Source organism: Hemicordylus capensis, chromosome 14 (assembly GCF_027244095.1).
Source record: "Hemicordylus capensis ecotype Gifberg chromosome 14, rHemCap1.1.pri, whole genome shotgun sequence".
Lineage (NCBI taxonomy): Eukaryota > Metazoa > Chordata > Lepidosauria > Squamata > Cordylidae > Hemicordylus > Hemicordylus capensis.
The window spans coordinates 11,179,554-11,207,489 of NC_069670.1; the positions used below are offsets into that span (position 1 = coordinate 11,179,554).

The 27,936-nt window shown below is 58.1% G+C and overlaps 2 protein-coding genes across 2 annotated transcripts; one reads left to right on the forward strand and one right to left on the reverse strand.

Annotated features, from left to right (window-relative positions):
• Positions 1-1,283: 1,283 nt before the first annotated feature.
• On the forward strand, positions 1,284-6,187 carry LOC128337091 (proton-coupled zinc antiporter SLC30A1-like). Its single transcript, XM_053277688.1, has 2 exons — positions 1,284-2,533; positions 3,024-6,187. The coding sequence occupies exons 1-2, from the start codon at positions 1,975-1,977 to the stop codon at positions 3,752-3,754; spliced, it is 1,290 nt and encodes a 429-aa protein (XP_053133663.1). The 5' UTR covers positions 1,284-1,974; the 3' UTR covers positions 3,755-6,187.
• LOC128337269 (uncharacterized) lies at positions 5,219-27,059 on the reverse strand. Its single transcript, XM_053278059.1, has 6 exons — positions 27,014-27,059; positions 26,545-26,624; positions 8,511-8,564; positions 8,005-8,082; positions 5,841-6,516; positions 5,219-5,367 (listed from the first exon to the last, which is right to left on the reverse strand). The coding sequence occupies exons 1-5, from the start codon at positions 27,057-27,059 to the stop codon at positions 5,866-5,868; spliced, it is 909 nt and encodes a 302-aa protein (XP_053134034.1). The 3' UTR covers positions 5,219-5,367; positions 5,841-5,865.
• Positions 27,060-27,936: the final 877 nt, after the last annotated feature.

Consider the following 27,936-nt stretch of genomic DNA (forward strand, 5'->3'; position numbering starts at 1 on the left):
GAGGCGAATGACCTTAAAACAGTGGGACGTATGCTGGTAGCCTCCAGGCTTGACTACTGTAATGCTCTCTAGGTGGGGCTACCTTGGTACATCGTCTGGAAACTAGAACTGGTACAGAATGCGGCAGCCAGATTGCTCTCTGGGACCACATAATAACACCGGTTTTGAAAGAACCAGGCTGGCTGCCGATATGTTTCCGGGTGAAATACAAAGTGCTGGTTCTTTCCTATAAAGCGGGGAATGGTTTGGGTCCAGGCTATTGAAGAGAGTGCCTCCTTTGTCATGAATCCTGTTACCATCTTCTGCCACCAGCTCATCTGGTGGCAACTCAGGACGGGGCTTTCTCTGTGGCTGCCCCAGGGCTTTGGAATATGCACCCCACTGAAATAAGAGCATCTCCTTCTCGGTTTGTTTTCAGGAAGACCCTTAAGGCTCTTCTGTCCTCGCAAGCTTTTAGTTAGAACTAATTTTAATAATTTTAACAATTTGTTATAACAACTGTTGTATACTATTGCTTTATTGTGTTTCATGTATTTTAATCTGTATTGTTTTAATATCTTAAATTCTGTACACCACCTAAAGATGTACATATCAGGTGGTGTAACAATATGATAGATAAATAAATAATAAATCGTACATATGCTGCTTCCAACAAACAGTTCTCAAAGTGGTGGACGGAGGGGAGAAACCAGAGGGGCTCCCTGCCCCTGTCGCTGGAGGGGTGCTGGGCAGGGGCTGGGCCGCGTCTGCTTGACCTTTGCCCCTCGCTCTCAAGGTCCACCCCCCCCCCGCTGGATGAGGCTGGCCTTGCCTCTTGCCCGAGGCAGTTTCAGGGGGAGGGATTCTGGGCAGAAACCCAAACTCGCCTCGGCCCCCTCTCTCCCCGGCAGTATTCACGGAGGACTGCATTGCAGAACCCCAGAAACAGACCCCAGGAGGGACTCTGTGCCTTCCAGTGGGCTCAGCGCCCCCCGCCCCCCCTTGAAGAGACTTTCTGAAGGTGCCCCCTGGCCCAGTCAGGAGGGACCACTTAAGGAGGCTGCCTTTGCCTGGACAGGGGGAGGCTCATGTATTGTGGGTCATCCACGCCCCCCTCCAGGTTGCTTCTCGAGAAGAGAAGGGCCCCACAGTGGTTTCCAGAGCAAAAGGAGGGTGGAGAGTCTAAGAAGTACAGTCTAAGATGACCCACAGGGAGACCACAGCAGCAGGCCTGCCAGAGAGGCTCTGCTGCTGAGCAGGGTGGTGGTGGTGGTGGTGGGGATATTTGCTTTCCCTCTGCTCTACAGAAGGGAGTCCCCACTTGGAACGGTGCTTTTTTGACCCAGTTCTGCAAAATAACCCCACACCTCCCTGCAAAAAAAAAAAGAGAAAAGCCCTGCCGATGGAGGAGAGGGATGCCAGTTCTGACTGAAGCGCAGCTGGGAGAAGTTCCTCTCCAGAGTTTTGCCAAGGATAAAGCCACGGAGACCTGCAGGCTGGCTTTCCAGAGCCACCTGGAGAGGGGTGCCGCTGATGCCTGGAGATCCCGGGGCCTGTCCTGGAAGGGTGGCTCTGCTGCTGCTAGCAGCTCCCGGAGGTGTGAGCGGCTTGCTCTGCGGAGAAATATTGGCCAGAGCCCCTCTCCGAGAATGGCTTTGGTCAGACTTGGCAGCCCCACACTCTCGCCCATTGTCCCAGAGAGAATCACATGCAAGATTATGACCCGCTTTCTGCAGCTGGGAGCTGGGCCTGGGCGTGGGGCCAGCAGGAGAGCGCTGCCGCTTTAAGAGACCCCCGGCCGGAGGCCACAGGGCTGTGTGCACTGGGCACTCGGAGTGCAGAGCTTCAGAGCAGTGGCGGCAGGAGCCCAGAGAGGGAGGCAGGCGACTAGCAGGGCAGGGGAGGGAAGCCACAGGCCCAGACGGGGCAAGGGACCGGAAAGGAGGAGAGAGCAGGGCAGAGGAGGGGGCACCAGCTGGAACAGAGGAGGCCCGGATGGCAGCCCCCTGGGAAAAGCCAGCCAGGGTGGGCATGGGGTCCCCCTCACCTCGCTGGGCCATCGGCTCCCCAGGCTGGCTGGCTAGCCAGTTCTGCCTCTCTGCGGCCCTCTTCTTGGTCGAGGTGGCTGCCAGCCGGACCACGGGGTCCTTGCTCCTGCTGACTTGCTCCTTCCACACCCTGGGAGGCACGCTGGCCCTGGCCGTGGCCCTGGCCGAGGTCTGGCTGGACGCTGGGGGCTGCCCCACTGGGAGGAGGAACACCTTTGGGTGGGCCAGAGCCCGCGTGGCTGGTACCTTGGCCAGTGCTGTGCTGCTGAGCGCCTTGTGCCTGGCCCTCATCCCTGAGGCACTGCGCAGAGTAGCAGCTCCGCAAGTCACAGAGCATGCGCTGGCGTTGATGGGGATTGGAGCCGTGGGCATCCCTGTTCACCTGGCCGGAGCAGGCCTGCCCGAGAGGCACCGCCAAGACCCAGGGAGGCAGCCCTGCTGCTGCTGCTGCAGGAAGAGGAGGAGGGCTACGCAAGCAGGCGGCAGCTCTTCCCATGAGATGGAAGGTGAGTCCTGGGATTCATGGGTGTGTGGGAGAGGGATGTGGGGAAGGGGAGCCTGACCCAGGACCCCTGAATCCAAGGAGTGGGGAGAACCAAACTAACAGTCCCTTGAAGGAAAGATAACGGCAGTTTGTTAGACCAATAACAGAAGGAAATGCTGAAAATACTGGCAGTATTTAGAGGTTTCCACAGGACGCTGAAGAGGCAAGCCTGTTTTTATTGCTGCTGGGATGTGGCTCGCCTCTTCAGTGGCGGCACATCTGCTGCAGTGGAATACTAGAACTTGGGGCCACCAAACGGTGAGAGGATGGAGAGTCCTTCGTCCCAGAACACATAACTGATGGGCTTCAGTGCCATCTTTGCCCCTCACTCCTTGAGTGAGGCCCCCCCCTCCTCTGCCAGGGTGCCCCTTGGACCACTCATCTGTGCCCCCTGCCCATAAGAAGTGGGTCTCTCCTCTCCCTGCCCACTTCAGCTGCTGCTTCCTCTGCAGATCTGCTGGGAGACGGATCCTCAGCAAACGAGCAGGCCTGGACAGACGGCGACAGAGAGGTCGGCCCCACGCTGTCTGTGGAGAAACCTGGTCGGCAGCAGGCACTCTGCCCGGGCTGGGTGGTGGCCTGCCTGGGTCCCATGGCCGTCCTCCTGCACTCAGCGGCTTTCCATCTGCTCTGGACGCCATGTCTGGGCCACGTGGCCTGCCTCGGCCCCTGCCTCCGGCCCCCCTGCTGGGCTGGGGATGCTTCTGCGCCTCCCTGGCATGAACCAGCCCCTTGCTGGCTCCTCTACCTGGACCCCGGGCTCGCCCTGGTGGTAGCCATGGCCCTCCTGGCGTTGGCCCTGCCCGCCTTACACCGCTCTGCCCTGGTGCTCCTGCAGGCTGTCCCGGAGGCCTTGGACCTGCAGCTGCTGGCGTGGCGCCTGCAGGCCACGGAAGGGGTGGCCGCCCTGCAGGAGCTCCACGTGTGGCAGCTGGACGGCCCCAGGAGCTTGGTGGCCACGGCCCACGTCCACTGCCTCAACGTCGGCTCCTGCGAGGCCGTCCTGGAGCGGGTCCGGCTAGTGTTCTGCCAGCATGGGATCCACCGCACCACCGTCCAGCCGGAGCTCAGCGCTGGCCGGGCCAGGGAGCGCCGCGGTCCCAAAGGGGGTCCCGTGGCTCCGTGGAAGGGGGACGCAGCCCCCAGCCTGGCCGTGGTCATGGAGTACGAGACCACTGTGTGAGCAGGGCTGCTCCCCTCTGGGACACCAGGAATGGGGATGCCAGTGTCTAAGGACAGCCCTGCGGCTGGATCCAGCCCAAGGCCCCTCTAGGCCAGGGTCCTGCCTCATGCAGCCACCATCAACCAGGTGCACCTGGGAAGCCCAAAAGCTGGCGGGCAGGGTGGGGGGGGAAGAGGGCAGCCCCCCTCCTGCTGGTGTCACCAGCACCGGGTGTTCAGGGGGCTGCTCCTGCCCCCCTGATCCCAAGAGAAGTCGACAGCGCCGAAGGCCAGTAGCCGTTGCTCGCCCTCTTCCCCATGCAAGCAACCTGGCAGATCGTTGTGGCCGGAGAGAAGGAATATCTCCAGGAGCAGCACCAGTCAGCAGGGGCAAGACCCCCACCACCACCACCACACACACACACAGGTCCTCTAATGAATGAGTTTAGGGGATCATAGAGGCTCCCTTTAAAAAAAAAATCCCCACAACCACCCTGTGAGGTAGGCAGGATGACCAACCTGCCAGGATGTTAGTGAGCTCAGGGTACATGTAGACAGATGATGAATAAAATAAAGGAATAATAAAATAAAATAAAAATAATAATAAACGAATAATAATAAAATTATTAATTAATTAATTAAAAGAAAAAGAAAGCCCCCCCCCGAGGCTGCTAAACATGGATGTGCTTCAAGTTACCAGCAGGGTCCAGCAAGGTGGCTGGTCTGGGCAAGGATGAGTTCCCTTGACCCCAGCAGGAAAGCACACGGACACGGAGTCTGGCCTGTAGCTGTGCTGCAGTCCTGCATAAGCATCGGGGCGGGTGGGGCAGGAGAAGGTGCAGGGGGGTCTAAGCTGGGCACAAGGTCCGGCTTTCTGGGCCTCTCGGCTTCCCTTACAGGCTGTGTCCTCACAAGGAGAAGGGCCCGTCGTTCAGGAGTTGGGGTGACGGAGCCCAGCAAGCTCCTGCAGAGCATGGCATGAACACCCGAGAACTCCGGGTGCTCCTGGCCTTGCTGTCGCTCCTGGTGAAATGAACCGCTGTGGTCTGACCAGCCTCGCCTGGAAGTCCTGCAGGAGCACGTGCAGCTCTGAGGTCACAGGGAACTCTGAACACACAGGACACGGCCAAAGCAAATAGCGGGTTTCTAGTCCATAAGCCTGGGGAGACGTGCTGGGAAGCCACGCCGAGTAAAGCCAGGCATGCGACTTGGTCTGCTTTTGGTTTCCTACAGAGTAGCTGGGGATGGGAGGCGGGTGGGGTGGGGGGCTAATCGGAATGGGGACCGTGGGGAGTGTGTGTGGTGGGGGTCTTCCATCCATTGCTCCTGGCTGTGGCCCCAGTCCAGCTCAGCCTCTGCCCCACGGCTGCCATTTGGCCCCGAGGGGAATCGGCTCGGGCGCCCCAGGGCCAAGAGGAGGCCAGGAGACAGTGGGCTCCCGCTCACGGCCTGAAGAAGTGAAATAAGCCGCCTGGGAAGCAAAAGGCACCGGATATCAGGCGCTTGTATTGTTGCCAGTTGCAGGGGGGGAGGATCCAGGGAGGGGGGGGCAGCAGCAGGTGCCTCAGGGGCCGCCCAGGGAGACTGCTCCTCCTTTGCGGACGACTCCATCATGATCTGCCCCCGATCCACATCCTGCAGGAGAAAGGACAGGGCCAGGGTCCCGTCAGCACTTGGGGGGCCAGGACCCCAGAGTGGACAGCACCTCGAGCTAAAGTGGGCCACAGGGGTGGAGCCCTCCCCTCTCCCCTCCCTTGGCCGGGGTTCTTCCTGAAGAGGGCCCTGGTGGCTCAGAGGCAGAGGGGCCGCTGCTTGGCCTGCCAGAGGGCCCTGGTTCAGTCCCTGGCGGCAGCCGCATCTCCAGGGAGGGGGGCAGGGGGCGCGGGGGCTGGTCTAAGACCCAGGAGAGCTGCTGCCAGTGTGTGCAGACAACAGGGAGCGAGACGAACCAAGGGCCAGACTCAGGAGAAGGCAGCTTCCTACGTGACGGAGTTCCAAAGTGAGGGTCTGTGTGGGGTTTGCATCTCATCACCTTAGCAGCGAAAGGGGCTTCTGCACCCCCCCCCCAGCGGGAATGCCTCTTCCAAGGGGGGCCCACTCCCCAGTACCTGGATCTCCCGACACTCATCGCCTTCAGGGTTTGCCCGGCGGCTTGTCCTCTGGGGGGCCCTTGGGGGCCGCTCTTCCTTCCACCTCCAGCTTGGGTTCCCCTTCCGGCTCCACCTTGGACTTCCCGATGCTCCGCTTCCTCGCCACCTTGGCCGACGCCTTCCGCTGCGGCTCCCGCTCCGCCATGGACTTCCCCCCGCTTGGTTTCCTCACCACCTTTGCCGATGGCTTCCCTTCCAGCTCCTGCTCCACCGTTGCTTTGCCCACGCTGGCCTTCTTGGCCACCTTGGCCGACGCCTTCCGCTCCAGCTCCCGCTCTGCCGGGGATTTTACGGCACTGGGTGCGCCGGCATCCACCTCTCTGCCTGTTTTCTTGAGGGGCCGGGTGCCGGCATCTGGGACCTTGATGGGGCCGGCGTTGGAGGCTCTGATGGGGCCGGCGTTGGAGACTTTGATGGCGCTGGGGAGCTTGATGGTGCCGGCTTCTGAGGCTTGGATGGTGGCGACCTCTCGGACCAGGATTTGGGTTGGGGGCTCGGGCGCTGGCTTCTCTGCCACTTTTGCCGATGGTTCTGGCATGATGAACTCCAGCTTGGAATAGGGCCTCAGGATCTTCCAGATGCCATCGCAAATCTTCTTGACTTTCTCGTTGGTGTCCACGTACCCATCACCGTTCTGGGAGGGAGGAGGAGAGATTTGTCACTGGCGGGGTCAGGGGCGGCCCTTCCATTAGGCTGGGTGAGGCGGCCACCTCAGGGGGCCAGGGATCGGGGTGTCGGCAGGGCGGCCAGCAGCCCGCCTGCTCTCAGGGCAGCTCCTGAGGACCAACCCAGTCGCTGCGAGCTTTGCCAGCAGTGCTTCTCCTCACGCTTCTGGCACAGCTTCCAAGAAGCCCAAGGGGAGGAGAGGAGGCTGCTGGGAACCTCCCTTCACGGCTCCCCCCCCGCCACATGCAAGGCCTGGATTTGAGATGGCCCCACACGAGGGCTGTGGGGCAAGGCAGCATTTGGCACCTTACTTCAGGGGCCGCAGAGCCTCGGGATGCCCTGGGCTGGATCGTCTCCCTGCTTTTGCAGGACCTGCCAGTCTTCTGAGCAGGAGAAGAGCGGGTTGGTCCAAGCTGAGCTTCCCTGGTGGCCTCCAGCCAAGCAAGTTTTTGAACCCCTTAAAAACCTGCAGCACCTGTTTAAAAGAGGGATCCGGGCGTGCCCATCCCTCCCACCGTTGTTAGATGCACCACCCACGACCTTGGGAAGGATGGGCACACCAGGATCCCTCTTCCAAATCTCCTTCCATTTTGGCAAACCATCAGTATCTGAACAAGCTATGGAATCTCCCCTGCCTTTGTCCCTGGGCCGAGAAGTCACCTAAGCCAGTCAAAATAAGCCTTGCAAATCCTGGGCTGGAGATCAAAAGGACCTTCTGCCAGGATTTCCGTTTCTGGGCAGGCCAAATGAAGATGCACTTTGCTGAACCTGAGCTGCCAGAGAGCTCAGATTCAACTGAGGTCTTGCAAAAGGACCTTGTGAAATCTCAGTTTATCTACCAGCTGTCTACCAACAGAGCAGAATAATACAATCTGAAACGTATACAATAGGAAACATGTAACATGTTGGCTTTTAGGCTTAATGAATGCACAGATTAAAACATGTCTCCCTTTCTTCTCTGGGCTTGGCTTTCATCCTGGGTCAAGTTATGGGAACGGAAGAAACTTCATGTTCCCCTTTTGGGGTTGTCACCATTTAGGACCAGAAGGCCATGGGCTTCACACACTCGGGGGCATCATCGTTCCACTGTTTGGGTGGTGGGGCGGGGGATGTTGCAAGAACTAGGGAGACCCAGGTGGCAATTTCCATCCCAGAGTCAGCCCTGCTCTGCCCCAGCCATACACACCCATTTCCTTCTTTCCCGGGTGTTGCAAAAACGACATCAGCCATAGAGAGGCCCAGACCCTGGGTGCTTGTCTCTTCTGCCTGTGGAGTCAGTTTCTGGCCACCTCTGCAGACAGGTGCCTAGCATGGCTCTTTCTTTGCGTGCCCCAGGATGCACCTGTGTGCCTTCCGCCCAGCATCAAATGCAGCAGTGTGCCTCAGCAAGGGCACCTTACGGGGACTCCAGAAAGTAGGTTTGCAGGATTGCTCACAGAGCGGAGTGAATACTCACAAGCTTGGAATGCAAAACTTGGTGCGATTCTGGGAGCGTCACCTCAAAGGCACCAGGGAGGTTGCCAATGTCCCCAGTCTGGAAAGGAAGGAGAGAGAGATGATCTTGGTGCTTGTTTGGGGATTGTTTTGCTCTCCAGGGGAGCCTCCTGATTTTAATGCCCCCCCCGCAAGATGGCAGCCAGTGCTGAAAACAGGGGCACATGCACCACCACCCCTAGACGTTCTTGTGCTCCTCCCAAGACTGCCCCAGACTAATCCAGCGGCCCCTGCATTTTGCTAAAGGCTCTCTTTGTTTTACTGTACTTTTAGAACTTTGGTGTCCTGCCTTTGAGGTCAAAGATCACTGGAGGTGGATTGCAACCAGGGTTAAAAGCAACAAGAGAATCAAACAACGTCCCATTAAAAAGTAGCCGAACACACACAAGCATCAGAAGCAACCGAGAAGCCCCTGGGTGAACAAGAGACCCCGCTGCCCCACACCCACACCGCTCCCCAGCCACTTACGATCTCCAGGCTCTTTGGGAAGGTTCTTTCCAGGAATCTCTTCAGCTGTTCAAACTGGGGAGAAGGATCACAAGAGGGTCCAGTCAGGAGGCCTTTCCCGAAGGAGGGGAGGAAGGGTCTGGTCGTGCAGCGATGATGCCCCCATACAATGTGTTGGGGTGGCAGAAGCAGCACAAGGGCAGAGAGAGGAGGGGCCGGAGGGACCACAGAGGCAACTAGAGGAGATCCAGGGGGCAGAATAGGGGGCTGCTGAAGGGACAAGCCGGCGGGGGGGGGGGCCACTGCGCTTCTCTAAGTGGCTACTTACCCGGAGCCTGTATCCTCATCCGCTTCTACAGGATGAAAAAGGAAAGAGACGTGTCCAAGTGCCGGCTTTTTAAACAGCTTCCGCCCCTTTGCCTTTTACTCCCAGCCCATCCACCAGGTGAGCTGACCTGGAAGAACTCATCAGCGACCCTCCATATGAGGGCCATGCCGTCTCTCCCTCCCCAGCAGAAACTGAACAGGGATACCCAGAAATGCCCCCACCAGTTCTGCCTCTCACCCAGAGGATGGCTTCGTTTCTCTCCCCTCCTTGCTCCAAGGAGATCAAGGTGTAGTTCAGGCCCCTCAGCCTTCTACCCTCACAACAACCCTGTGAGGCAGGTTAGCCAGAGAGAGAGGGGGAGAGGGAGCCCTCCACCCCCCCCCCGCTCAGGTGGACCTTGCTTCCCCTTCCCTTCCCTGCCCTCTCCTCTGACTGCGGCATGCCTTGTGGGGGCCAGGAAGCAGCCCTGCCACGCCTTACCAGAAGACGACGTGGACTTGGAGCAGTGGTGCCGTGACGTCCTCATGGATCCTCAGCCGTGTGGCTGGAGCTGTGGCGGAAGGAGGGGCCTGTGGTGGGGGGAGAAGAGGCGCCACGGGGCGTGCAGCAGGAGGCGCCGTGGGAGGTGTGGACGGAGGAGCGGCTGGAGGTGTAGCGGGTGGTGCCTCGGCAGGAGTGGCAGGAGGCGTGGCAGGAGGCACGGCGGCAGGCGTGGCAGGAGATGTGGCAGGGGGCGTGGCAGGAGGCACGGCGGCAGGCGTGGCGGGAGATGTGGCAGGGGGCGTGGCAGCCTCCATGGGGTCAGTCAAGAGAGCTCAGGGGAGGCAGCAGGCTTGAGGATGGAGCAATCTGCCCCCCAACTGCCTGGCCCTGGGAGTCGGTGGCCAAAGGCCAGGGCCACGCCTGCGTCTTTGGAGTTAGAGGCCAGACCCCAGACCGGCAGCCGTCCCTGGGCCTCCTATTTCGGAGGCGGTGGTGGAGGGGGGAGGGCTCAGGCCCCACAGAGGTCCCGGAGATGGACGGGGCCCGGCCAGGTGGTGGTGGGGCCCTCCTCCCTGCAGGCCTGGCCTCAGCCTCCAGGTCGCTAAGCAAACGCGGCAGAGTTCTCGGTCTCCAAGGTCAGCTCTCCTGCTCCAGAGCCGATGACATCACCACCCCTGCATTCCAAGAAGCACGCCTGGGGGTGGGGGGGGCTCATTCCAGCGGGAGAGCCGGCTCCAGGGTGCCACCAACAGCAGGGACCACCCCAAACCCCGACCCCTCCCTCCCTCCTGCACTCAAGTTCCCCGGAGGCCTTTGAGGGGGGCCTGTCCCCACCCCACAAAGACTCTGGGTTGGCACAGGGGGGCGGGGGGGGCTCCCAGGGGTCAGCAGCCTTCGGTCACCCCCTCATGTGGGCTTCCGGGCCTTTCCCTGGCTCTGCTTTTGGGAAGCATTCCTCTGATCATCCCCAGGTCTTCTCTGCTCTTCTTCCCAAGGTCTGGCGGAGATGCAATCGGGCACCATTCCTCCCATATTGAAGGGTGCCCCTTCTTCTTCGTCAACCCCACTGCCTGTTGAGATCATCTGGGGAGGTCCGGTCATGGTTGCCCCGGCTCAGTTGGTGGCAACTTGAGACCAGGACTTTTCTAGGGTTGCCCAGGGACTCTGGAACACGCTTCCTAAACAAATAAGTGTTTCCCCTTAGGAACATAGGAGGCTGCCGTGTACTGAGTCAGACCCTGGGTCCATCTCGCTCAGTATTGTCTTCACAGACTGGCAGCGGCTTCTCCCACGTTGCAGGCAGGAATCTCTCTCAGTCCTATCTTGGAGATGCTGCCAGGGAAGGAACTTGGAACCTTCTTCTGCTCTTCCCAGAGCGGCTCCATCTCTGAAGGGGAATCTCTTCCACACGCACACCACCTCCCCTACAGCTGTGTGAGTATCTGTACTGCAGCTTGGAATAAATTAGCTGGAGGAGGAGGGGAGCATGGTTCAGTGGTACGAGCATATGCTCTGAATGTACGAGGTCCTGGGTTCAAGTCCTGATGTGCCCGGGTAGGGCCAGGGAAGAGCCTTCTCCAAGATGCCCAAGTGCTGCTGCCAGTCAGTGTGGCCAAGACAAGCCTAAGCTAGATGGGCCAGCAGACGGCTGCTTCTGATGTCCCTACAGAAGTTTATGCCCTCCCCGCCCCCCGCCACCCTGGCAATTCTTGGAGGCTGTATGGAGATCCAGCTAGAGCCATCTCAGTGCCTTTCGGAAGTGAGAGCTCCCCGGGATAGTCCAGAAGAGCAACGTCCTGCCTGTCGCTATCGTCCCAGGACGGGTCCGTCTTGCAAAACGACTGCGTGCCATTTGAGTGGTGGGGGGTCTCCTCCTCTTCTTGGCATCTCCTCGGCCCCTCCCTCAACAAACAAGAAAGCCTTGTAGGAACATTCCAACATCTCACGTTTAGGGTGTGTGTGTGTGTGTGTGTGTGTGTGTGTGTGTGTGTGTGAAGCCCAGCCAAGCTCCGTGGGCTCCATCTCTGCCAGGGGCTGCTTGGTGAATTGTGGGGGCAGCTCCCCACAAGTTGTAGGGGGCCCCCTTCTCTTCCTGTCTTCCATCCTCCACTTCACAAACGTGCCTGTTCTCTAGTCTGTGTATCGGAAGCCTTGTGGTTCTGGGGTCTGGTCTTCCAGAAAATTAAAGCCAAGCTGCACAACAAGCCAGGCCTTGGCTCTGCGTGTCTGCTTCCCTTCTTCTTCCTTGGCAGGCAAGGGCAGGGCTGATCCTCGGACCAGAGTCCCCGTTTCCTTGGGCCGGGTCAGTGGTGGGTCCCAGCTGTGTGCTGCTAGCAAGGTCTCCGCCAACAGAGGCCACCCCCAAGGGGGGGGGTCTGGGGCCTAACCCACATGCCAGTCGATGGGCACAGTTGCACACGGAGGCCCCAGGGTTTGTCTAGCCAACTCTTCCAGCCACAACCGACAACTAGAGCCAGACAAAGTTGTGGGAGAATTCAGTGGGGAGGAGGTTACCGAAAGTCTCTCTCCCTCCAAGCAGCAGCGGCTGTTTGGGCAGTGGAAAGCTGACCTCTTTGCCCATGCAGCAAGACCCTGACTAAAATTAGTACTTGCCCGCCCTCCAGCTGCCAGGGGTCCTGTGGGCTACCCCGGGGGTGCAGCGCTGCTTGGAAGACCTCAATGCCCACTCCCCTCCAAAACATACCTTTGAAGATACTTCCCTGCATGGGGTTAGGGTGAGGGTCACTTCTGCTTGACTCCTCTTTTCCTCCCCTCGCCCAGATTGGAAGAACCACACCGGGAAACCTTCCTCAGTGGCCTGGGCAATAGAATGGACACATGAAGGAGCCCAGAGGAAAAGCCTTGATGGAGAAGACGGAAATCACAGCGGTCTCCAGTTCTCCTCCCGGATTTCTCATGGCTCCTGTTTATATGACACTGTTCAAAAGGGTTCCCCAGGTAGTTTCCAGAGAGACCACTGAAATTTTGAACCTTTCGAACCCTAAAACCTTCAAACTTTTGAACCTTCAAAACTTTGAAGCATTGAAAAATTGAACCATTGAACTTTCAAACCTTTGAACTAATCTTGCCTCTTGCAGATGGCCCTGTGAAGTCTGTAAATGCTTTTTTAGAAGTTTCATCTGCGACAGGCGGGTGTACCACTGCAGCCGGAACAGGAACTGCGCGATCACCAGGCAGTCGCGCAACCGGTGCCACTATTGCCGGCTGCAGAAGTGCCTCCGGAGCGGCAGGAACCCAACAGGTAGATACCCACCACGGGGCAGGCAGCTTCGGTTCTGGTGGGTGCTTCAGCTTCAGCTTCAGTTCAGCTTCAGTTCTGGTGGGTGCTCCTCGCCTCGCGGTGCCTCACGCCTCCTCGCGGTGCCTCACGCCTCCCTTGTCCTTGGTCTCTTGCAGATGGCCCCGGGGATCAGCAAACCTGCCTGGTCTGTGGAGACAGCGCAACCAGGAGGCACTACGGCGTCCTCACCTGTGAAGACTGTAAATCCTTCTTTAGAAGAAGCATCTGCAACAGGCGGGTGTACCACTGCAGCCGGGACAGGAACTGCGTCATCACCAGGCAGTCGCGCAACTGGTGCCACTATTGCCGGCTGCAGAAGTGCCTCCGGAGCGGCAGGAACCCAACCGGTAGATACCCACCACGGGGCAGGCAGCTTCAGTTCTGGTGGGTGCTTCAGCTGCAGTTCTGTTCTGTTCAGTTCTCTTCCGTTCTGTTCAGTTCAGCTTCAGTTCTGGTGGGTGCTCCTCGCCTCGCGGTGCCTCACGCCTCCTCGCGGTGCCTCCTCGCGGTGCCTCACGCCTCCTCGCGGTGCCTCCTCGCGGTGCCTCCTCGCGGTGCCTCACGCCTCCCTTGTCCTTGGTCTCTTGCAGATGGCCCCGGGGATCAGCAAACCTGCCTGGTCTGTGGAGACAGCGCAACCAGGAGGCACTACGGCGTCCTCGCCTGTGAAGACTGTAAATCCTTCTTTAGAAGAAGCATCTGCAACAGGCGGGTGTACCACTGCAGCCGGGACAGGAACTGTGTCATCACCAGGCAGTCGCGCAACCGGTGCCACTATTACCGGCTGCAGAAGTGCCTCCGGAGCGGCAGGAACCCAACCGGTAGATACCCACCACGGGGCAGGCAGCTTCAGTTCTGGTGGGTGCTTCAGCTGCAGTTCTGTTCTGTTCAGTTCTCTTCCGTTCTGTTCAGTTCAGCTTCAGTTCTGGTGGGTGCTCCTCGCCTCGCGGTGCCTCATGCCTCCTCGCGGTGCCTCACGCCTCCCTTGTCCTTGGTCTCTTGCAGATGGCCCCGGGGATCAGCAAACCTGCCTGGTCTGTGGAGACAGCGCAACCAGGAGGCACTACGGCGTCCTCACCTGTGAAGACTGTAAATCCTTCTTTAGAAGAAGCATCTGCAACAGGCGGGTGTACCACTGCAGCCGGGACAGGAACTGCGTCATCACCAGGCAGTCGCGCAACCGGTGCCACTATTGCCGGCTGCAGAAGTGCCTCCGGAGCGGCAGGAACCCAACCGGTAGATACCCACCACGGGGCAGGCAGCTTCGGTTCTGGTGGGTGCTTCAGCTGCAGTTCTGTTCTGTTCATTTCACTTCCGTTCTGTTCATTTCAGCTTCAGTTCTGGTGGGTGCTCCTCGCCTCGCGGTGCCTCACGCCTCCTCGCGGTGCCTCCTCGCGGTGCCTCACGCCTCCTCGCGGTGCCTCACGCCTCCCTTGTCCTTGGTCTCTTGCAGATGGCCCCGGGGATCAGCAAACCTGCCTGGTCTGTGGAGACAGCGCAACCAGGAGGCACTACGGCGTCCTCACCTGTGAAGACTGTAAATCCTTCTTTAGAAGAAGCATCTGCAACAGGCGGGTGTACCACTGCAGCCGGGACAGGAACTGTGTCATCACCAGGCAGTCGCGCAACCGGTGCCACTATTACCGGCTGCAGAAGTGCCTCCGGAGCGGCAGGAACCCAACCGGTAGATACCCACCACGGGGCAGGCAGCTTCAGTTCTGGTGGGTGCTTCAGCTGCAGTTCTGTTCTGTTCAGTTCTCTTCCGTTCTGTTCAGTTCAGCTTCAGTTCTGGTGGGTGCTCCTCGCCTCGCGGTGCCTCATGCCTCCTCGCGGTGCCTCACGCCTCCCTTGTCCTTGGTCTCTTGCAGATGGCCCCGGGGATCAGCAAACCTGCCTGGTCTGTGGAGACAGCGCAACCAGGAGGCACTACGGCGTCCTCGCCTGTGAAGGCTGTAAATCCTTCTTTAGAAGAAGCATCTGCAACAGGCGGGTGTACCACTGCAGCCGGGACAGGAACTGCGTCATCACCAGGCAGTCGCGCAACCGGTGCCACTATTGCCGGCTGCAGAAGTGCCTCCGGAGCGGCAGGAACCCAACCGGTAGATACCCACCACGGGGCAGGCAGCTTCGGTTCTGGTGGGTGCTTCAGCTGCAGTTCTGTTCTGTTCATTTCACTTCCGTTCTGTTCATTTCAGCTTCAGTTCTGGTGGGTGCTCCTCGCCTCGCGGTGCCTAACGCCTCCTCGCGGTGCCTCCTCGCGGTGCCTCACGCCTCCTCGCGGTGCCTCACGCCTCCCTTGTCCTTGGTCTCTTGCAGATGGCCCCGGGGATCAGCAAACCTGCCTGGTCTGTGGAGACAGCGCAACCAGGAGGCACTACGGCGTCCTCGCCTGTGAAGGCTGTAAATCCTTCTTTAGAAGAAGCATCTGCAACAGGCGGGTGTACCACTGCAGCCGGGACAGGAACTGTGTCATCACCAGGCAGTCGCGCAACCGGTGCCACTATTGCCGGCTGCAGAAGTGCCTCCGGAGCGGCAGGAACCCAACAGGTAGACTCCCACCACGGGGCAGGCAGCTTCAGTTCTGGTGGGTGCTTCAGCTGCAGTTCTGTTCTGTTCAGTTCTCTTCCGTTCTGTTCAGTTCAGCTTCAGTTCTGGTGGGTGCTCCTCGCCTCGCGGTGCCTCACGCCTCCTCGCGGTGCCTCATGCCTCCCTTGTCCTTGGTCTCTTGCAGATGGCCCCGGGGATCAGCAAACCTGCCTGGTCTGTGGAGACAGCGCAACCAGGAGGCACTACGGCGTCCTCGCCTGTGAAGGCTGTAAATCCTTCTTTAGAAGAAGCATCTGCAACAGGCGGGTGTACCACTGCAGCCGGGACAGGAACTGCGTCATCACCAGGCAGTCGCGCAACCGGTGCCACTATTGCCGGCTGCAGAAGTGCCTCCGGAGCGGCAGGAACCCAACCGGTAGATACCCACCACGGGGCAGGCAGCTTCGGTTCTGGTGGGTGCTTCAGCTGCAGTTCTGTTCTGTTCAGTTCTCTTCCGTTCTGTTCAGTTCAGCTTCAGTTCTGGTGGGTGCTCCTCGCCTCGCGGTGCCTCACGCCTCCTCGCGGTGCCTCCTCGCGGTGCCTCACGCCTCCTCGCGGTGCCTCACGCCTCCCTTGTCCTTGGTCTCTTGCAGATGGCCCCGGGGATCAGCAAACCTGCCTGGTCTGTGGAGACAGTGCAACCAGGAGGCACTACGGCGTCCTCACCTGTGAAGGCTGTAAATCCTTCTTTAGAAGAAGCATCTGCAACAGGCGGGTGTACCACTGCAGCCGGGACAGGAACTGCGTCATCACCAGGCAGTCGCGCAACCGGTGCCACTATTGCCGGCTGCAGAAGTGCCTCCGGAGCGGCAGGAACCCAACCGGTAGATACCCACCACGGGGCAGGCAGCTTCGGTTCTGGTGGGTGCTTCAGCTGCAGTTCTGTTCTGTTCAGTTCTCTTCCGTTCTGTTCAGTTCAGCTTCAGTTCTGGTGGGTGCTCCTCGCCTCGCGGTGCCTCACGCCTCCTCGCGGTGCCTCACGCCTCCCTTGTCCTTGGTCTCTTGCAGATGGCCCCGGGGATCAGCAAACCTGCCTGGTCTGTGGAGACAGCGCAACCAGGAGGCACTACGGCGTCCTCGCCTGTGAAGGCTGTAAATCCTTCTTTAGAAGAAGCATCTGCAACAGGCGGGTGTACCACTGCAGCCGGGACAGGAACTGCGTCATCACCAGGCAGTCGCGCAACCGGTGCCACTATTGCCGGCTGCAGAAGTGCCTCCGGAGCGGCAGGAACCCAACCGGTAGATACCCACCACGGGGCAGGCAGCTTCAGTTCTGGTGGGTGCTTCAGCTGCAGTTCTGTTCTGTTCAGTTCTCTTCCGTTCTGTTCAGTTCAGCTTCAGTTCTGGTGGGTGCTCCTCGCCTCGCGGTGCCTCACGCCTCCTCGCGGTGCCTCACGCCTCCCTTGTCCTTGGTCTCTTGCAGATGGCCCCGGGGATCAGCAAACCTGCCTGGTCTGTGGAGACAGCGCAACCAGGAGGCACTACGGCGTCCTCGCCTGTGAAGGCTGTAAATCCTTCTTTAGAAGAAGCATCTGCAACAGGCGGGTGTACCACTGCAGCCGGGACAGGAACTGCGTCATCACCAGGCAGTCGCGCAACCGGTGCCACTATTGCCGGCTGCAGAAGTGCCTCCGGAGCGGCAGGAACCCAACCGGTAGATACCCACCACGGGGCAGGCAGCTTCGGTTCTGGTGGGTGCTTCAGCTGCAGTTCTGTTCTGTTCAGTTCTCTTCCGTTCTGTTCAGTTCAGCTTCAGTTCTGGTGGGTGCTCCTCGCCTCGCGGTGCCTCACGCCTCCTCGCGGTGCCTCCTCGCGGTGCCTCACGCCTCCTCGCGGTGCCTCACGCCTCCCTTGTCCTTGGTCTCTTGCAGATGGCCCCGGGGATCAGCAAACCTGCCTGGTCTGTGGAGACAGCGCAACCAGGAGGCACTACGGCGTCCTCGCCTGTGAAGGCTGTAAATCCTTCTTTAGAAGAAGCATCTGCAACAGGCGGGTGTACCACTGCAGCCGGGACAGGAACTGCGTCATCACCAGGCAGTCGCGCAACCGGTGCCACTATTGCCGGCTGCAGAAGTGCCTCCGGAGCGGCAGGAACCCAACCGGTAGATACCCACCACGGGGCAGGCAGCTTCAGTTCTGGTGGGTGCTTCAGCTGCAGTTCTGTTCTGTTCAGTTCTCTTCCGTTCTGTTCAGTTCAGCTTCAGTTCTGGTGGGTGCTCCTCGCCTCGCGGTGCCTCACGCCTCCTCGCGGTGCCTCACGCCTCCCTTGTCCTTGGTCTCTTGCAGATGGCCCCGGGGATCAGCAAACCTGCCTGGTCTGTGGAGACAGCGCAACCAGGAGGCACTACGGCGTCCTCGCCTGTGAAGGCTGTAAATCCTTCTTTAGAAGAAGCATCTGCAACAGGCGGGTGTACCACTGCAGCCGGGACAGGAACTGCGTCATCACCAGGCAGTCGCGCAACCGGTGCCACTATTGCCGGCTGCAGAAGTGCCTCCGGAGCGGCAGGAACCCAACCGGTAGATACCCACCACGGGGCAGGCAGCTTCGGTTCTGGTGGGTGCTTCAGCTGCAGTTCTGTTCTGTTCAGTTCTCTTCCGTTCTGTTCAGTTCAGCTTCAGTTCTGGTGGGTGCTCCTCGCCTCGCGGTGCCTCACGCCTCCTCGCGGTGCCTCCTCGCGGTGCCTCACGCCTCCTCGCGGTGCCTCACGCCTCCCTTGTCCTTGGTCTCTTGCAGATGGCCCCGGGGATCAGCAAACCTGCCTGGTCTGTGGAGACAGTGCAACCAGGAGGCACTACGGCGTCCTCACCTGTGAAGGCTGTAAATCCTTCTTTAGAAGAAGCATCTGCAACAGGCGGGTGTACCACTGCAGCCGGGACAGGAACTGCGTCATCACCAGGCAGTCGCGCAACCGGTGCCACTATTGCCGGCTGCAGAAGTGCCTCCGGAGCGGCAGGAACCCAACCGGTAGATACCCACCACGGGGCAGGCAGCTTCGGTTCTGGTGGGTGCTTCAGCTGCAGTTCTGTTCTGTTCAGTTCTCTTCCGTTCTGTTCAGTTCAGCTTCAGTTCTGGTGGGTGCTCCTCGCCTCGCGGTGCCTCACGCCTCCTCGCGGTGCCTCCTCGCGGTGCCTCACGCCTCCTCGCGGTGCCTCACGCCTCCCTTGTCCTTGGTCTCTTGCAGATGGCCCCGGGGATCAGCAAACCTGCCTGGTCTGTGGAGACAGTGCAACCAGGAGGCACTACGGCGTCCTCGCCTGTGAAGGCTGTAAATCCTTCTTTAGAAGAAGCATCTGCAACAGGCGGGTGTACCACTGCAGCCGGGACAGGAACTGCGTCATCACCAGGCAGTCGCGCAACCGGTGCCACTATTGCCGGCTGCAGAAGTGCCTCCGGAGCGGCAGGAACCCAACCGGTAGATACCCACCACGGGGCAGGCAGCTTCGGTTCTGGTGGGTGCTTCAGCTGCAGTTCTGTTCTGTTCAGTTCTCTTCCGTTCTGTTCAGTTCAGCTTCAGTTCTGGTGGGTGCTCCTCGCCTCGCGGTGCCTCACGCCTCCTCGCGGTGCCTCACGCCTCCCTTGTCCTTGGTCTCTTGCAGATGGCCCCGGGGATCAGCAAACCTGCCTGGTCTGTGGAGACAGCGCAACCAGGAGGCACTACGGCGTCCTCGCCTGTGAAGGCTGTAAATCCTTCTTTAGAAGAAGCATCTGCAACAGGCGGGTGTACCACTGCAGCCGGGACAGGAACTGCGTCATCACCAGGCAGTCGCGCAACCGGTGCCACTATTGCCGGCTGCAGAAGTGCCTCCGGAGCGGCAGGAACCCAACCGGTAGATACCCACCACGGGGCAGGCAGCTTCGGTTCTGGTGGGTGCTTCAGCTGCAGTTCTGTTCTGTTCAGTTCTCTTCCGTTCTGTTCAGTTCAGCTTCAGTTCTGGTGGGTGCTCCTCGCCTCGCGGTGCCTCACGCCTCCTCGCGGTGCCTCACGCCTCCCTTGTCCTTGGTCTCTTGCAGATGGCCCCGGGGATCAGCAAACCTGCCTGGTCTGTGGAGACAGCGCAACCAGGAGGCACTACGGCGTCCTCGCCTGTGAAGGCTGTAAATCCTTCTTTAGAAGAAGCATCTGCAACAGGCGGGTGTACCACTGCAGCCGGGACAGGAACTGCGTCATCACCAGGCAGTCGCGCAACCGGTGCCACTATTGCCGGCTGCAGAAGTGCCTCCGGAGCGGCAGGAACCCAACCGGTAGATACCCACCACGGGGCAGGCAGCTTCGGTTCTGGTGGGTGCTTCAGCTGCAGTTCTGTTCTGTTCATTTCACTTCCGTTCTGTTCATTTCAGCTTCAGTTCTGGTGGGTGCTCCTCGCCTCGCGGTGCCTCACGCCTCCTCGCGGTGCCTCCTCGCGGTGCCTCACGCCTCCTCGCGGTGCCTCACGCCTCCCTTGTCCTTGGTCTCTTGCAGATGGCCCCGGGGATCAGCAAACCTGCCTGGTCTGTGGAGACAGCGCAACCAGGAGGCACTACGGCGTCCTCACCTGTGAAGACTGTAAATCCTTCTTTAGAAGAAGCATCTGCAACAGGCGGGTGTACCACTGCAGCCGGGACAGGAACTGTGTCATCACCAGGCAGTCGCGCAACCGGTGCCACTATTACCGGCTGCAGAAGTGCCTCCGGAGCGGCAGGAACCCAACCGGTAGATACCCACCACGGGGCAGGCAGCTTCAGTTCTGGTGGGTGCTTCAGCTGCAGTTCTGTTCTGTTCAGTTCTCTTCCGTTCTGTTCAGTTCAGCTTCAGTTCTGGTGGGTGCTCCTCGCCTCGCGGTGCCTCACGCCTCCTCGCGGTGCCTCCTCGCGGTGCCTCACGCCTCCTCGCGGTGCCTCACGCCTCCCTTGTCCTTGGTCTCTTGCAGATGGCCCCGGGGATCAGCAAACCTGCCTGGTCTGTGGAGACAGCGCAACCAGGAGGCACTACGGCGTCCTCACCTGTGAAGGCTGTAAATCCTTCTTTAGAAGAAGCATCTGCAACAGGCGGGTGTACCACTGCAGCCGGGACAGGAACTGTGTCATCACCAGGCAGTCGCGCAACCGGTGCCACTATTGCCGGCTGCAGAAGTGCCTCCGGAGCGGCAGGAACCCAACCGGTAGATACCCACCACGGGGCAGGCAGCTTCGGTTCTGGTGGGTGCTTCAGCTGCAGTTCTGTTCTGTTCATTTCACTTCCGTTCTGTTCATTTCAGCTTCAGTTCTGGTGGGTGCTCCTCGCCTCGCGGTGCCTCACGCCTCCTCGCGGTGCCTCCTCGCGGTGCCTCACGCCTCCTCGCGGTGCCTCACGCCTCCCTTGTCCTTGGTCTCTTGCAGATGGCCCCGGGGATCAGCAAACCTGCCTGGTCTGTGGAGACAGCGCAACCAGGAGGCACTACGGCGTCCTCACCTGTGAAGACTGTAAATCCTTCTTTAGAAGAAGCATCTGCAACAGGCGGGTGTACCACTGCAGCCGGGACAGGAACTGTGTCATCACCAGGCAGTCGCGCAACCGGTGCCACTATTACCGGCTGCAGAAGTGCCTCCGGAGCGGCAGGAACCCAACCGGTAGATACCCACCACGGGGCAGGCAGCTTCAGTTCTGGTGGGTGCTTCAGCTGCAGTTCTGTTCTGTTCAGTTCTCTTCCGTTCTGTTCAGTTCAGCTTCAGTTCTGGTGGGTGCTCCTCGCCTCGCGGTGCCTCACGCCTCCTCGCGGTGCCTCCTCGCGGTGCCTCACGCCTCCTCGCGGTGCCTCACGCCTCCCTTGTCCTTGGTCTCTTGCAGATGGCCCCGGGGATCAGCAAACCTGCCTGGTCTGTGGAGACAGTGCAACCAGGAGGCACTACGGCGTCCTCACCTGTGAAGGCTGTAAATCCTTCTTTAGAAGAAGCATCTGCAACAGGCGGGTGTACCACTGCAGCCGGGACAGGAACTGCGTCATCACCAGGCAGTCGCGCAACCGGTGCCACTATTGCCGGCTGCAGAAGTGCCTCCGGAGCGGCAGGAACCCAACCGGTAGATACCCACCACGGGGCAGGCAGCTTCGGTTCTGGTGGGTGCTTCAGCTGCAGTTCTGTTCTGTTCAGTTCTCTTCCGTTCTGTTCAGTTCAGCTTCAGTTCTGGTGGGTGCTCCTCGCCTCGCGGTGCCTCACGCCTCCTCGCGGTGCCTCACGCCTCCCTTGTCCTTGGTCTCTTGCAGATGGCCCCGGGGATCAGCAAACCTGCCTGGTCTGTGGAGACAGTGCAACCAGGAGGCACTACGGCGTCCTCACCTGTGAAGGCTGTAAATCCTTCTTTAGAAGAAGCATCTGCAACAGGCGGGTGTACCACTGCAGCCGGGACAGGAACTGCGTCATCACCAGGCAGTCGCGCAACCGGTGCCACTATTGCCGGCTGCAGAAGTGCCTCCGGAGCGGCAGGAACCCAACCGGTAGATACCCACCACGGGGCAGGCAGCTTCAGTTCTGGTGGGTGCTTCAGCTGCAGTTCTGTTCTGTTCAGTTCTCTTCCGTTCTGTTCAGTTCAGCTTCAGTTCTGGTGGGTGCTCCTCGCCTCGCGGTGCCTCACGCCTCCTCGCGGTGCCTCACGCCTCCCTTGTCCTTGGTCTCTTGCAGATGGCCCCGGGGATCAGCAAACCTGCCTGGTCTGTGGAGACAGCGCAACCAGGAGGCACTACGGCGTCCTCGCCTGTGAAGGCTGTAAATCCTTCTTTAGAAGAAGCATCTGCAACAGGCGGGTGTACCACTGCAGCCGGGACAGGAACTGCGTCATCACCAGGCAGTCGCGCAACCGGTGCCACTATTGCCGGCTGCAGAAGTGCCTCCGGAGCGGCAGGAACCCAACAGGTAGACTCCCACCACGGGGCAGGCAGCTTCAGTTCTGGTGGGTGCTTCAGCTGCAGTTCTGTTCTGTTCAGTTCTCTTCCGTTCTGTTCAGTTCAGCTTCAGTTCTGGTGGGTGCTCCTCGCCTCGCGGTGCCTCACGCCTCCTCGCGGTGCCTCCTCGCGGTGCCTCACGCCTCCTCGCGGTGCCTCACGCCTCCCTTGTCCTTGGTCTCTTGCAGATGGCCCCGGGGATCAGCAAACCTGCCTGGTCTGTGGAGACAGCGCAACCAGGAGGCACTACGGCGTCCTCGCCTGTGAAGGCTGTAAATCCTTCTTTAGAAGAAGCATCTGCAACAGGCGGGTGTACCACTGCAGCCGGGACAGGAACTGCGTCATCACCAGGCAGTCGCGCAACCGGTGCCACTATTGCCGGCTGCAGAAGTGCCTCCGGAGCGGCAGGAACCCAACCGGTAGATACCCACCACGGGGCAGGCAGCTTCGGTTCTGGTGGGTGCTTCAGCTGCAGTTCTGTTCTGTTCAGTTCTCTTCCGTTCTGTTCAGTTCAGCTTCAGTTCTGGTGGGTGCTCCTCGCCTCGCGGTGCCTCACGCCTCCTCGCGGTGCCTCACGCCTCCCTTGTCCTTGGTCTCTTGCAGATGGCCCCGGGGATCAGCAAACCTGCCTGGTCTGTGGAGACAGCGCAACCAGGAGGCACTACGGCGTCCTCGCCTGTGAAGGCTGTAAATCCTTCTTTAGAAGAAGCATCTGCAACAGGCGGGTGTACCACTGCAGCCGGGACAGGAACTGCGTCATCACCAGGCAGTCGCGCAACCGGTGCCACTATTGCCGGCTGCAGAAGTGCCTCCGGAGCGGCAGGAACCCAACCGGTAGATACCCACCACGGAGCAGGCAGCTTCGGTTCTGGTGGGTGCTTCAGCTGCAGTTCTGTTCTGTTCAGTTCTCTTCCGTTCTGTTCAGTTCAGCTTCAGTTCTGGTGGGTGCTCCTCGCCTCGCGGTGCCTCACGCCTCCTCGCGGTGCCTCACACCTCCCTTGTCCTTGGTCTCTTGCAGATGGCCCCGGGGATCAGCAAACCTGCCTGGTCTGTGGAGACAGCGCAACCAGGAGGCACTAGAGCATCCTTTCCTGTGAAGCCTGTAAATGCTTTTTTAGAAGGAGCATCTGCAACAGGCAGAGGCATATCTAGGGAAAATAGCACCTAGGGCAAGCACTGAAATTGCGCCCCTGTCCAAACATCTGACAGATAACTTTACTAAGCATAGGGGGAAGGAAATCTCAGAGAGAGAGAGAGAGCGAGAGAGAGCGCGCAGGGGTGTAGCAAGGTTAAAATGGGCCCAGAGACAAGATTTTAAAATGGGCCCCTCACTGATACACACACACACACACTTCACAATATATAGTGCACTCAGACTCAGATCCCCATATTATTATTATTATTAACATTTTATATCCCGCTCTTTCTCCAAGGAGCTCAGAGTGGTGTACTACATACTTAAGTTTCTCCTCACAGCAACCCTGTGAAGTATGTTAGGTTGAGAGAGAAGTGACTGGCCCAGAGCCACCCAGAAAGTATCATGGCTGAATGGGGATTTGAACTCGGGTCTCCCCAGTCCTATTCCAGCACTCTAACCACTACACCACGCTGGCTCCACATTATGAACATGGTGAATGTTTATATAGTTATATTTATAACTACCGTATATTATTATATTTATAACTATTTATATAGTCATATAGTTAATTGCCAGAACTATGTCCTTTAAAAAACATTTTTAAAAACATGTGAGCACATGCACATGCGCATTGCACACACCTTAGAGGGAACACTGGTGGTGATGGTCACTAGCTTGGATGGCTTTAAAAGGGGCTTAGACAAATTTATGGAGGACAGGTCTGTCATTGGCTTCTGGTCTGAGGGCTAGACCACCTCCAGCCTTATAGGCAGTGGTGCATCTAGGTAAATTTGGAGCCTGGACCTAAAGGCCTTTGGAGGGCCCTCCCTCACCGGAGGCCCCCTCCACCACCACCACCGCCATGACAGGTGACTCCAAACTTTTCAGGAGTCATTATTTATCTCTAGTCTAGTCAAAATATTTATTTATTAGTTACCTTCCTAGTGTTCACATTACACATGTCTTTAGGAATGTCTTTTTTACTTCTAAATTTATTTTTCCTGCCTATCTTCTTGGATCAATTTTTTGCCTCAACCCAGCAGCCTGAGACTGCCAGTGAAAATTTCCCCTCAAACCAAACTCACAATGGAATAAAAAGTATTTTGGGGCAGCATGGAGCTCTTTATGCTAGGAGGACACTAAATTTAAGAAGGAGCTTAGTTGCTATATATACAAAGAGAGGAGACTGACACTGCCTAGAACTATGGTGGAATTACAATTGGATTCAAAGCAGAATGCAAAAAATAAACTGATGTAAAATACATACTGAAATATTTTGCTTAGCAGGAAGTAGTTGCTTAGAAGAAAGTGGACGCAGGCTCACTCATGATGAAACAGTAGTATGTGGCCTTTCGTTTTATCATAACACAAACACAAATGGACTTTAAGTTGGCTAATTCCAAAACGATTAAAGGAAACTCTCTTTCACATAATTTCTAATTGGCCTATGGAAATATTTGCCACAGGTTATGTTTGAGGATTAGAATTTAGCCAAGATTTAAAGTAAAATTGGCCAGGTCCAGCGTGGTGTAGTGGCTAGAGTGCTGGACTTAAAACCGAGGAGACCCGAGTTCAAATCCCCATTCAGCCATGATACTTTCTGGGTGACTCTGGGCCAGTCACTTCTCTCTCAGCCTAACCTACTTTGCAGGGTGGTTGTGAAAGAGAAACCTAAGTATGTAGTACACCACTCTGGGCTCCTTGGAGGAAGAGCAGGATAGATAATGTAAAAATAAATAAATAAATAAGTAGAGCAAGAATAATTGGTGTTACATAGCTGGAGGGACATAAATATCCATGCCTTAGGGCTAAATTCCACCACATTATGAAAAATGAGGATACTGCCTTTTTCAGATATCTTCTCCTATAGTGTGCACTTTGCATGTGTTTTCACCTCCCTTTGAAATATGAGTAGTTGCCACTGTCAGAGGCAGGAGACTGAGCAAAATTGTGAATATCCATGGCAGATATTTCTACCCCTTGCTTAGAAGCCACTGTGTGTGTGTGTGTGTGTGTGTGTGTGTGTGTGTACGCACGCACAAGAGCAGTACTGTCTCCACTTGAAAGCCTGCATTCCAAGGGGGTGGGAGCACAAGGCAAAACAAAAAGGGGGATTTTTCAAGTGTGTGTGCGGGGGTGTGTGTGTGTGTCTTTCTCCCACGTAAATAAGCAGTTCCAAATCAGGGGCAGGAGAAGGGAAGTGAGGAAGACACACACACACACACACACACACACACACACAGGCTTTCAAAGTGCAGAACACAGACACAACTTTTTGAGCTGAGAAGGGAAGAAACACATACACACAAATCAAATGCCAGTGGCTTCTAGGCGGGGAGGGGGGGGTAGAAATCTCTCTCTCTCTCTCTCTCACACACACACACACACACACACAGATGGGGAAAACAGATAAGGGCTTTATCACAGAGGCGTAACTAGGGAAAACGGTGCCCGGGGCAAGCACTGAAATGGCACCCCCCGCACCCCCCCAACATACTACATTATACTTAGGTTTTTCCTCACAAGCGCCCGCCGCCGCCAAGCCAGGCCACTGACTGGCCGCCAGGCGCCAGCAAAGCAATGGGGGGGCCCACAGGCGGCGTGGAAGGGACTGCTCGTGGGGGAGGGGGCGCCGTCACGCTCCCTTGACTGCTGCAGCACTGCTGCACTGAGCAGGAAACATTTGTATTAACAAAAAATTTTTTAAAAAATTACAAAAAATTTTTTTGGTCATGCCGGCGCCCCCCACGTGACCAGAAAAGATGGCGCCCGGGGCACATGCCCCCCTGCCCCCCCTATAGTTACATCTCTGCTTTATCATAAGGTGTTGTTTGTCCTTTCCCTGAGAGCAGCCCAGCAAACAATTCCCCCCTCCGTCCCATTCCGCTTTGCTTCCTCGCTGGGCAACTGCTTACTAAGGGGAGCAGAGCACAAGGCAGAACTCAAGAGTGAGAAGCAGCATAACAAAGAGGGGGATGTTTCAAGTGTGTGGGAGGTGGAGAGGTCTTTCTCCCACAGAAATAGGCAGTTCCAAATCAGGGGGAAGAAGGAGGGAAGTGAGCAAGACACACACACACACACAGAGGCTTTCAAAGTGCAGAACACAGACAACTTTTCCAGCTGGGAAGGGAAGAAACGCATACAGACAAATCAAATTCAGGCTTTTGGAGGCAGTGCTACTCTTGCTCTCACACACAGACGGGAAACATGCACACACCCAGTGGTGGCTTCCAAGCAAGGGGGGGGTAGAAATCTCTCACTCACACACAGAGAGAGATGGGGGAAACAGATACGGGCTTTATCATAAGGTTTCGTTTGTCCTTGCCTTGAGCGCAGCCCAGCAAACCATTCCCTCCTCCTCCGTCCCATTCAGCTTGGCTTCCTCGCTGGGCAGCTGGCTGCATACTAATGGGGGCGGAGCACAAGAAGGCAGAGCTCAGGAGAACCAATCAGGCTGCAGCAGCTGCTGGGAGAAGGCGGGGCTGCCCACAGGGAGGGAGGGGGGGGAAAGCTCTCTAGTTTTAACCCTTCCGCTGCAATTGACTCACTTGCCTCTGCTCTCCAGGAGCCTCCCCCCCAACAGATCTCACAACTGGCGAGTCATGGCATGTCTGACGGGGGGGGGGCCGCTGTGGGGGGGCACCACTGGCCCAGACCAAAAAAAAAAGTTCTTAAAGAACTTTTTAAAAAAATTGTCGTGGTGGGGGCAGGGGTGGGGCATGGCAGGCACATTGCGCAGCCCCTTCAGTGGCGCCTAGGGCACGTGCCCTGCCTGCCCCACCCTGGATACGCGCCTGGCGACAGGCGGGTGTACCACTGCAGCCGGGACAGGAACTGCATCATCACCAGGCAGTCGCGCAACCGGTGCCACTATTGCCGGCTGCAGAAGTGCCTCCGGAGCGGCAGGAACCCAACCGGTAGATACCCATCACGGGGCAGGCAGGGTAGGGGGCACGGGTGGGGGCCTGCAGCAGCCCTGCTACTGACCCTCTCCCCCCTCCCGCCTGCCCTCATCTCCAGTGGGCAGAGCAGCGCCGCGGCACGGTCTCCTGTGCTGGTCAGCGATGTCGCCACGAAGTCCCTCTGCCGCCTTCTGGCTGTGCTCGCTTCTCTTTCTTTCCTCCCTGGCCTTGCTTCACCCTGAGAAGCGGAGGGGGGGTCTTGTGTAATTGGGGGGGGTTGGGAGGGGGGTGGAGTCCCTCTGCTCTTTGTCAGATACTTGTTTAACACCAATAAGGACCATTTGCCTTTCTGACCAGGACTGGCTTCATCTGACCAAGGTCCCCTTGGACGGTTGCTGGCCCCGTGTGGCCCTCCCCCAACCCAGGAGGCTACTGATCCTCTCCCTGCAGATCACGCAAGGAAAAGCTGACCCCTGCCTATATTCTCGACTCAGAGACAATAGATGGACTTACATTCTGACTTACGTTGATGATTTGATTCTTGCACATGAGGAAAGGCAAGACAGTCATGAAATTGTACAACACCTGAACAAGGAAATAGAGGTGAAGCATCTCATATTACCTTGGCATCCAAAGAGAAAGAGAAGAGAACGGAACATTCCTTCTCAACCAAAAACAGAAGATAAAAGATCTTCTAGAATGCCTGGGACTGACAGATGCCAATGAAGTCAGCACGCCAATGGATGCTGATTTCTGGAAGCAAGATGAGGACAGCCAGCCTCTACCAGCCAACAACCAGTACAGAAAGGCAATTG

Bases quoted from the DNA above. Each gene is read 5' to 3' on its own strand.
- LOC128337091 (XM_053277688.1), top strand. From the start codon at position 1,975: ATGGCAGCCCCCTGGGAAAAGCCAGCCAGGGTGGGCATGGGGTCCCCC. The intron at 2,534-3,023 runs GTGAGTCCTGGG...CTTCCTCTGCAG, and splicing joins CTCTTCCCATGAGATGGAAG to ATCTGCTGGGAGACGGATCC.
- LOC128337269 (XM_053278059.1), bottom strand. From the start codon at position 27,059: ATGCAGTTCCTGTCCCGGCTGCAGTGGTACACCCGCCTGTCGCCAG. The intron at 26,625-27,013 runs GCGCGTATCCAG...CGCCCCCATTAG, and splicing joins GTACACCCGCCTGTCGCCAG to TATGCAGCCAGCTGCCCAGC. The intron at 6,517-8,004 runs GTGAGTATTCAC...CCTCCCTCCCAG, and splicing joins AAGTTTTGCATTCCAAGCTT to AACGGTGATGGGTACGTGGA.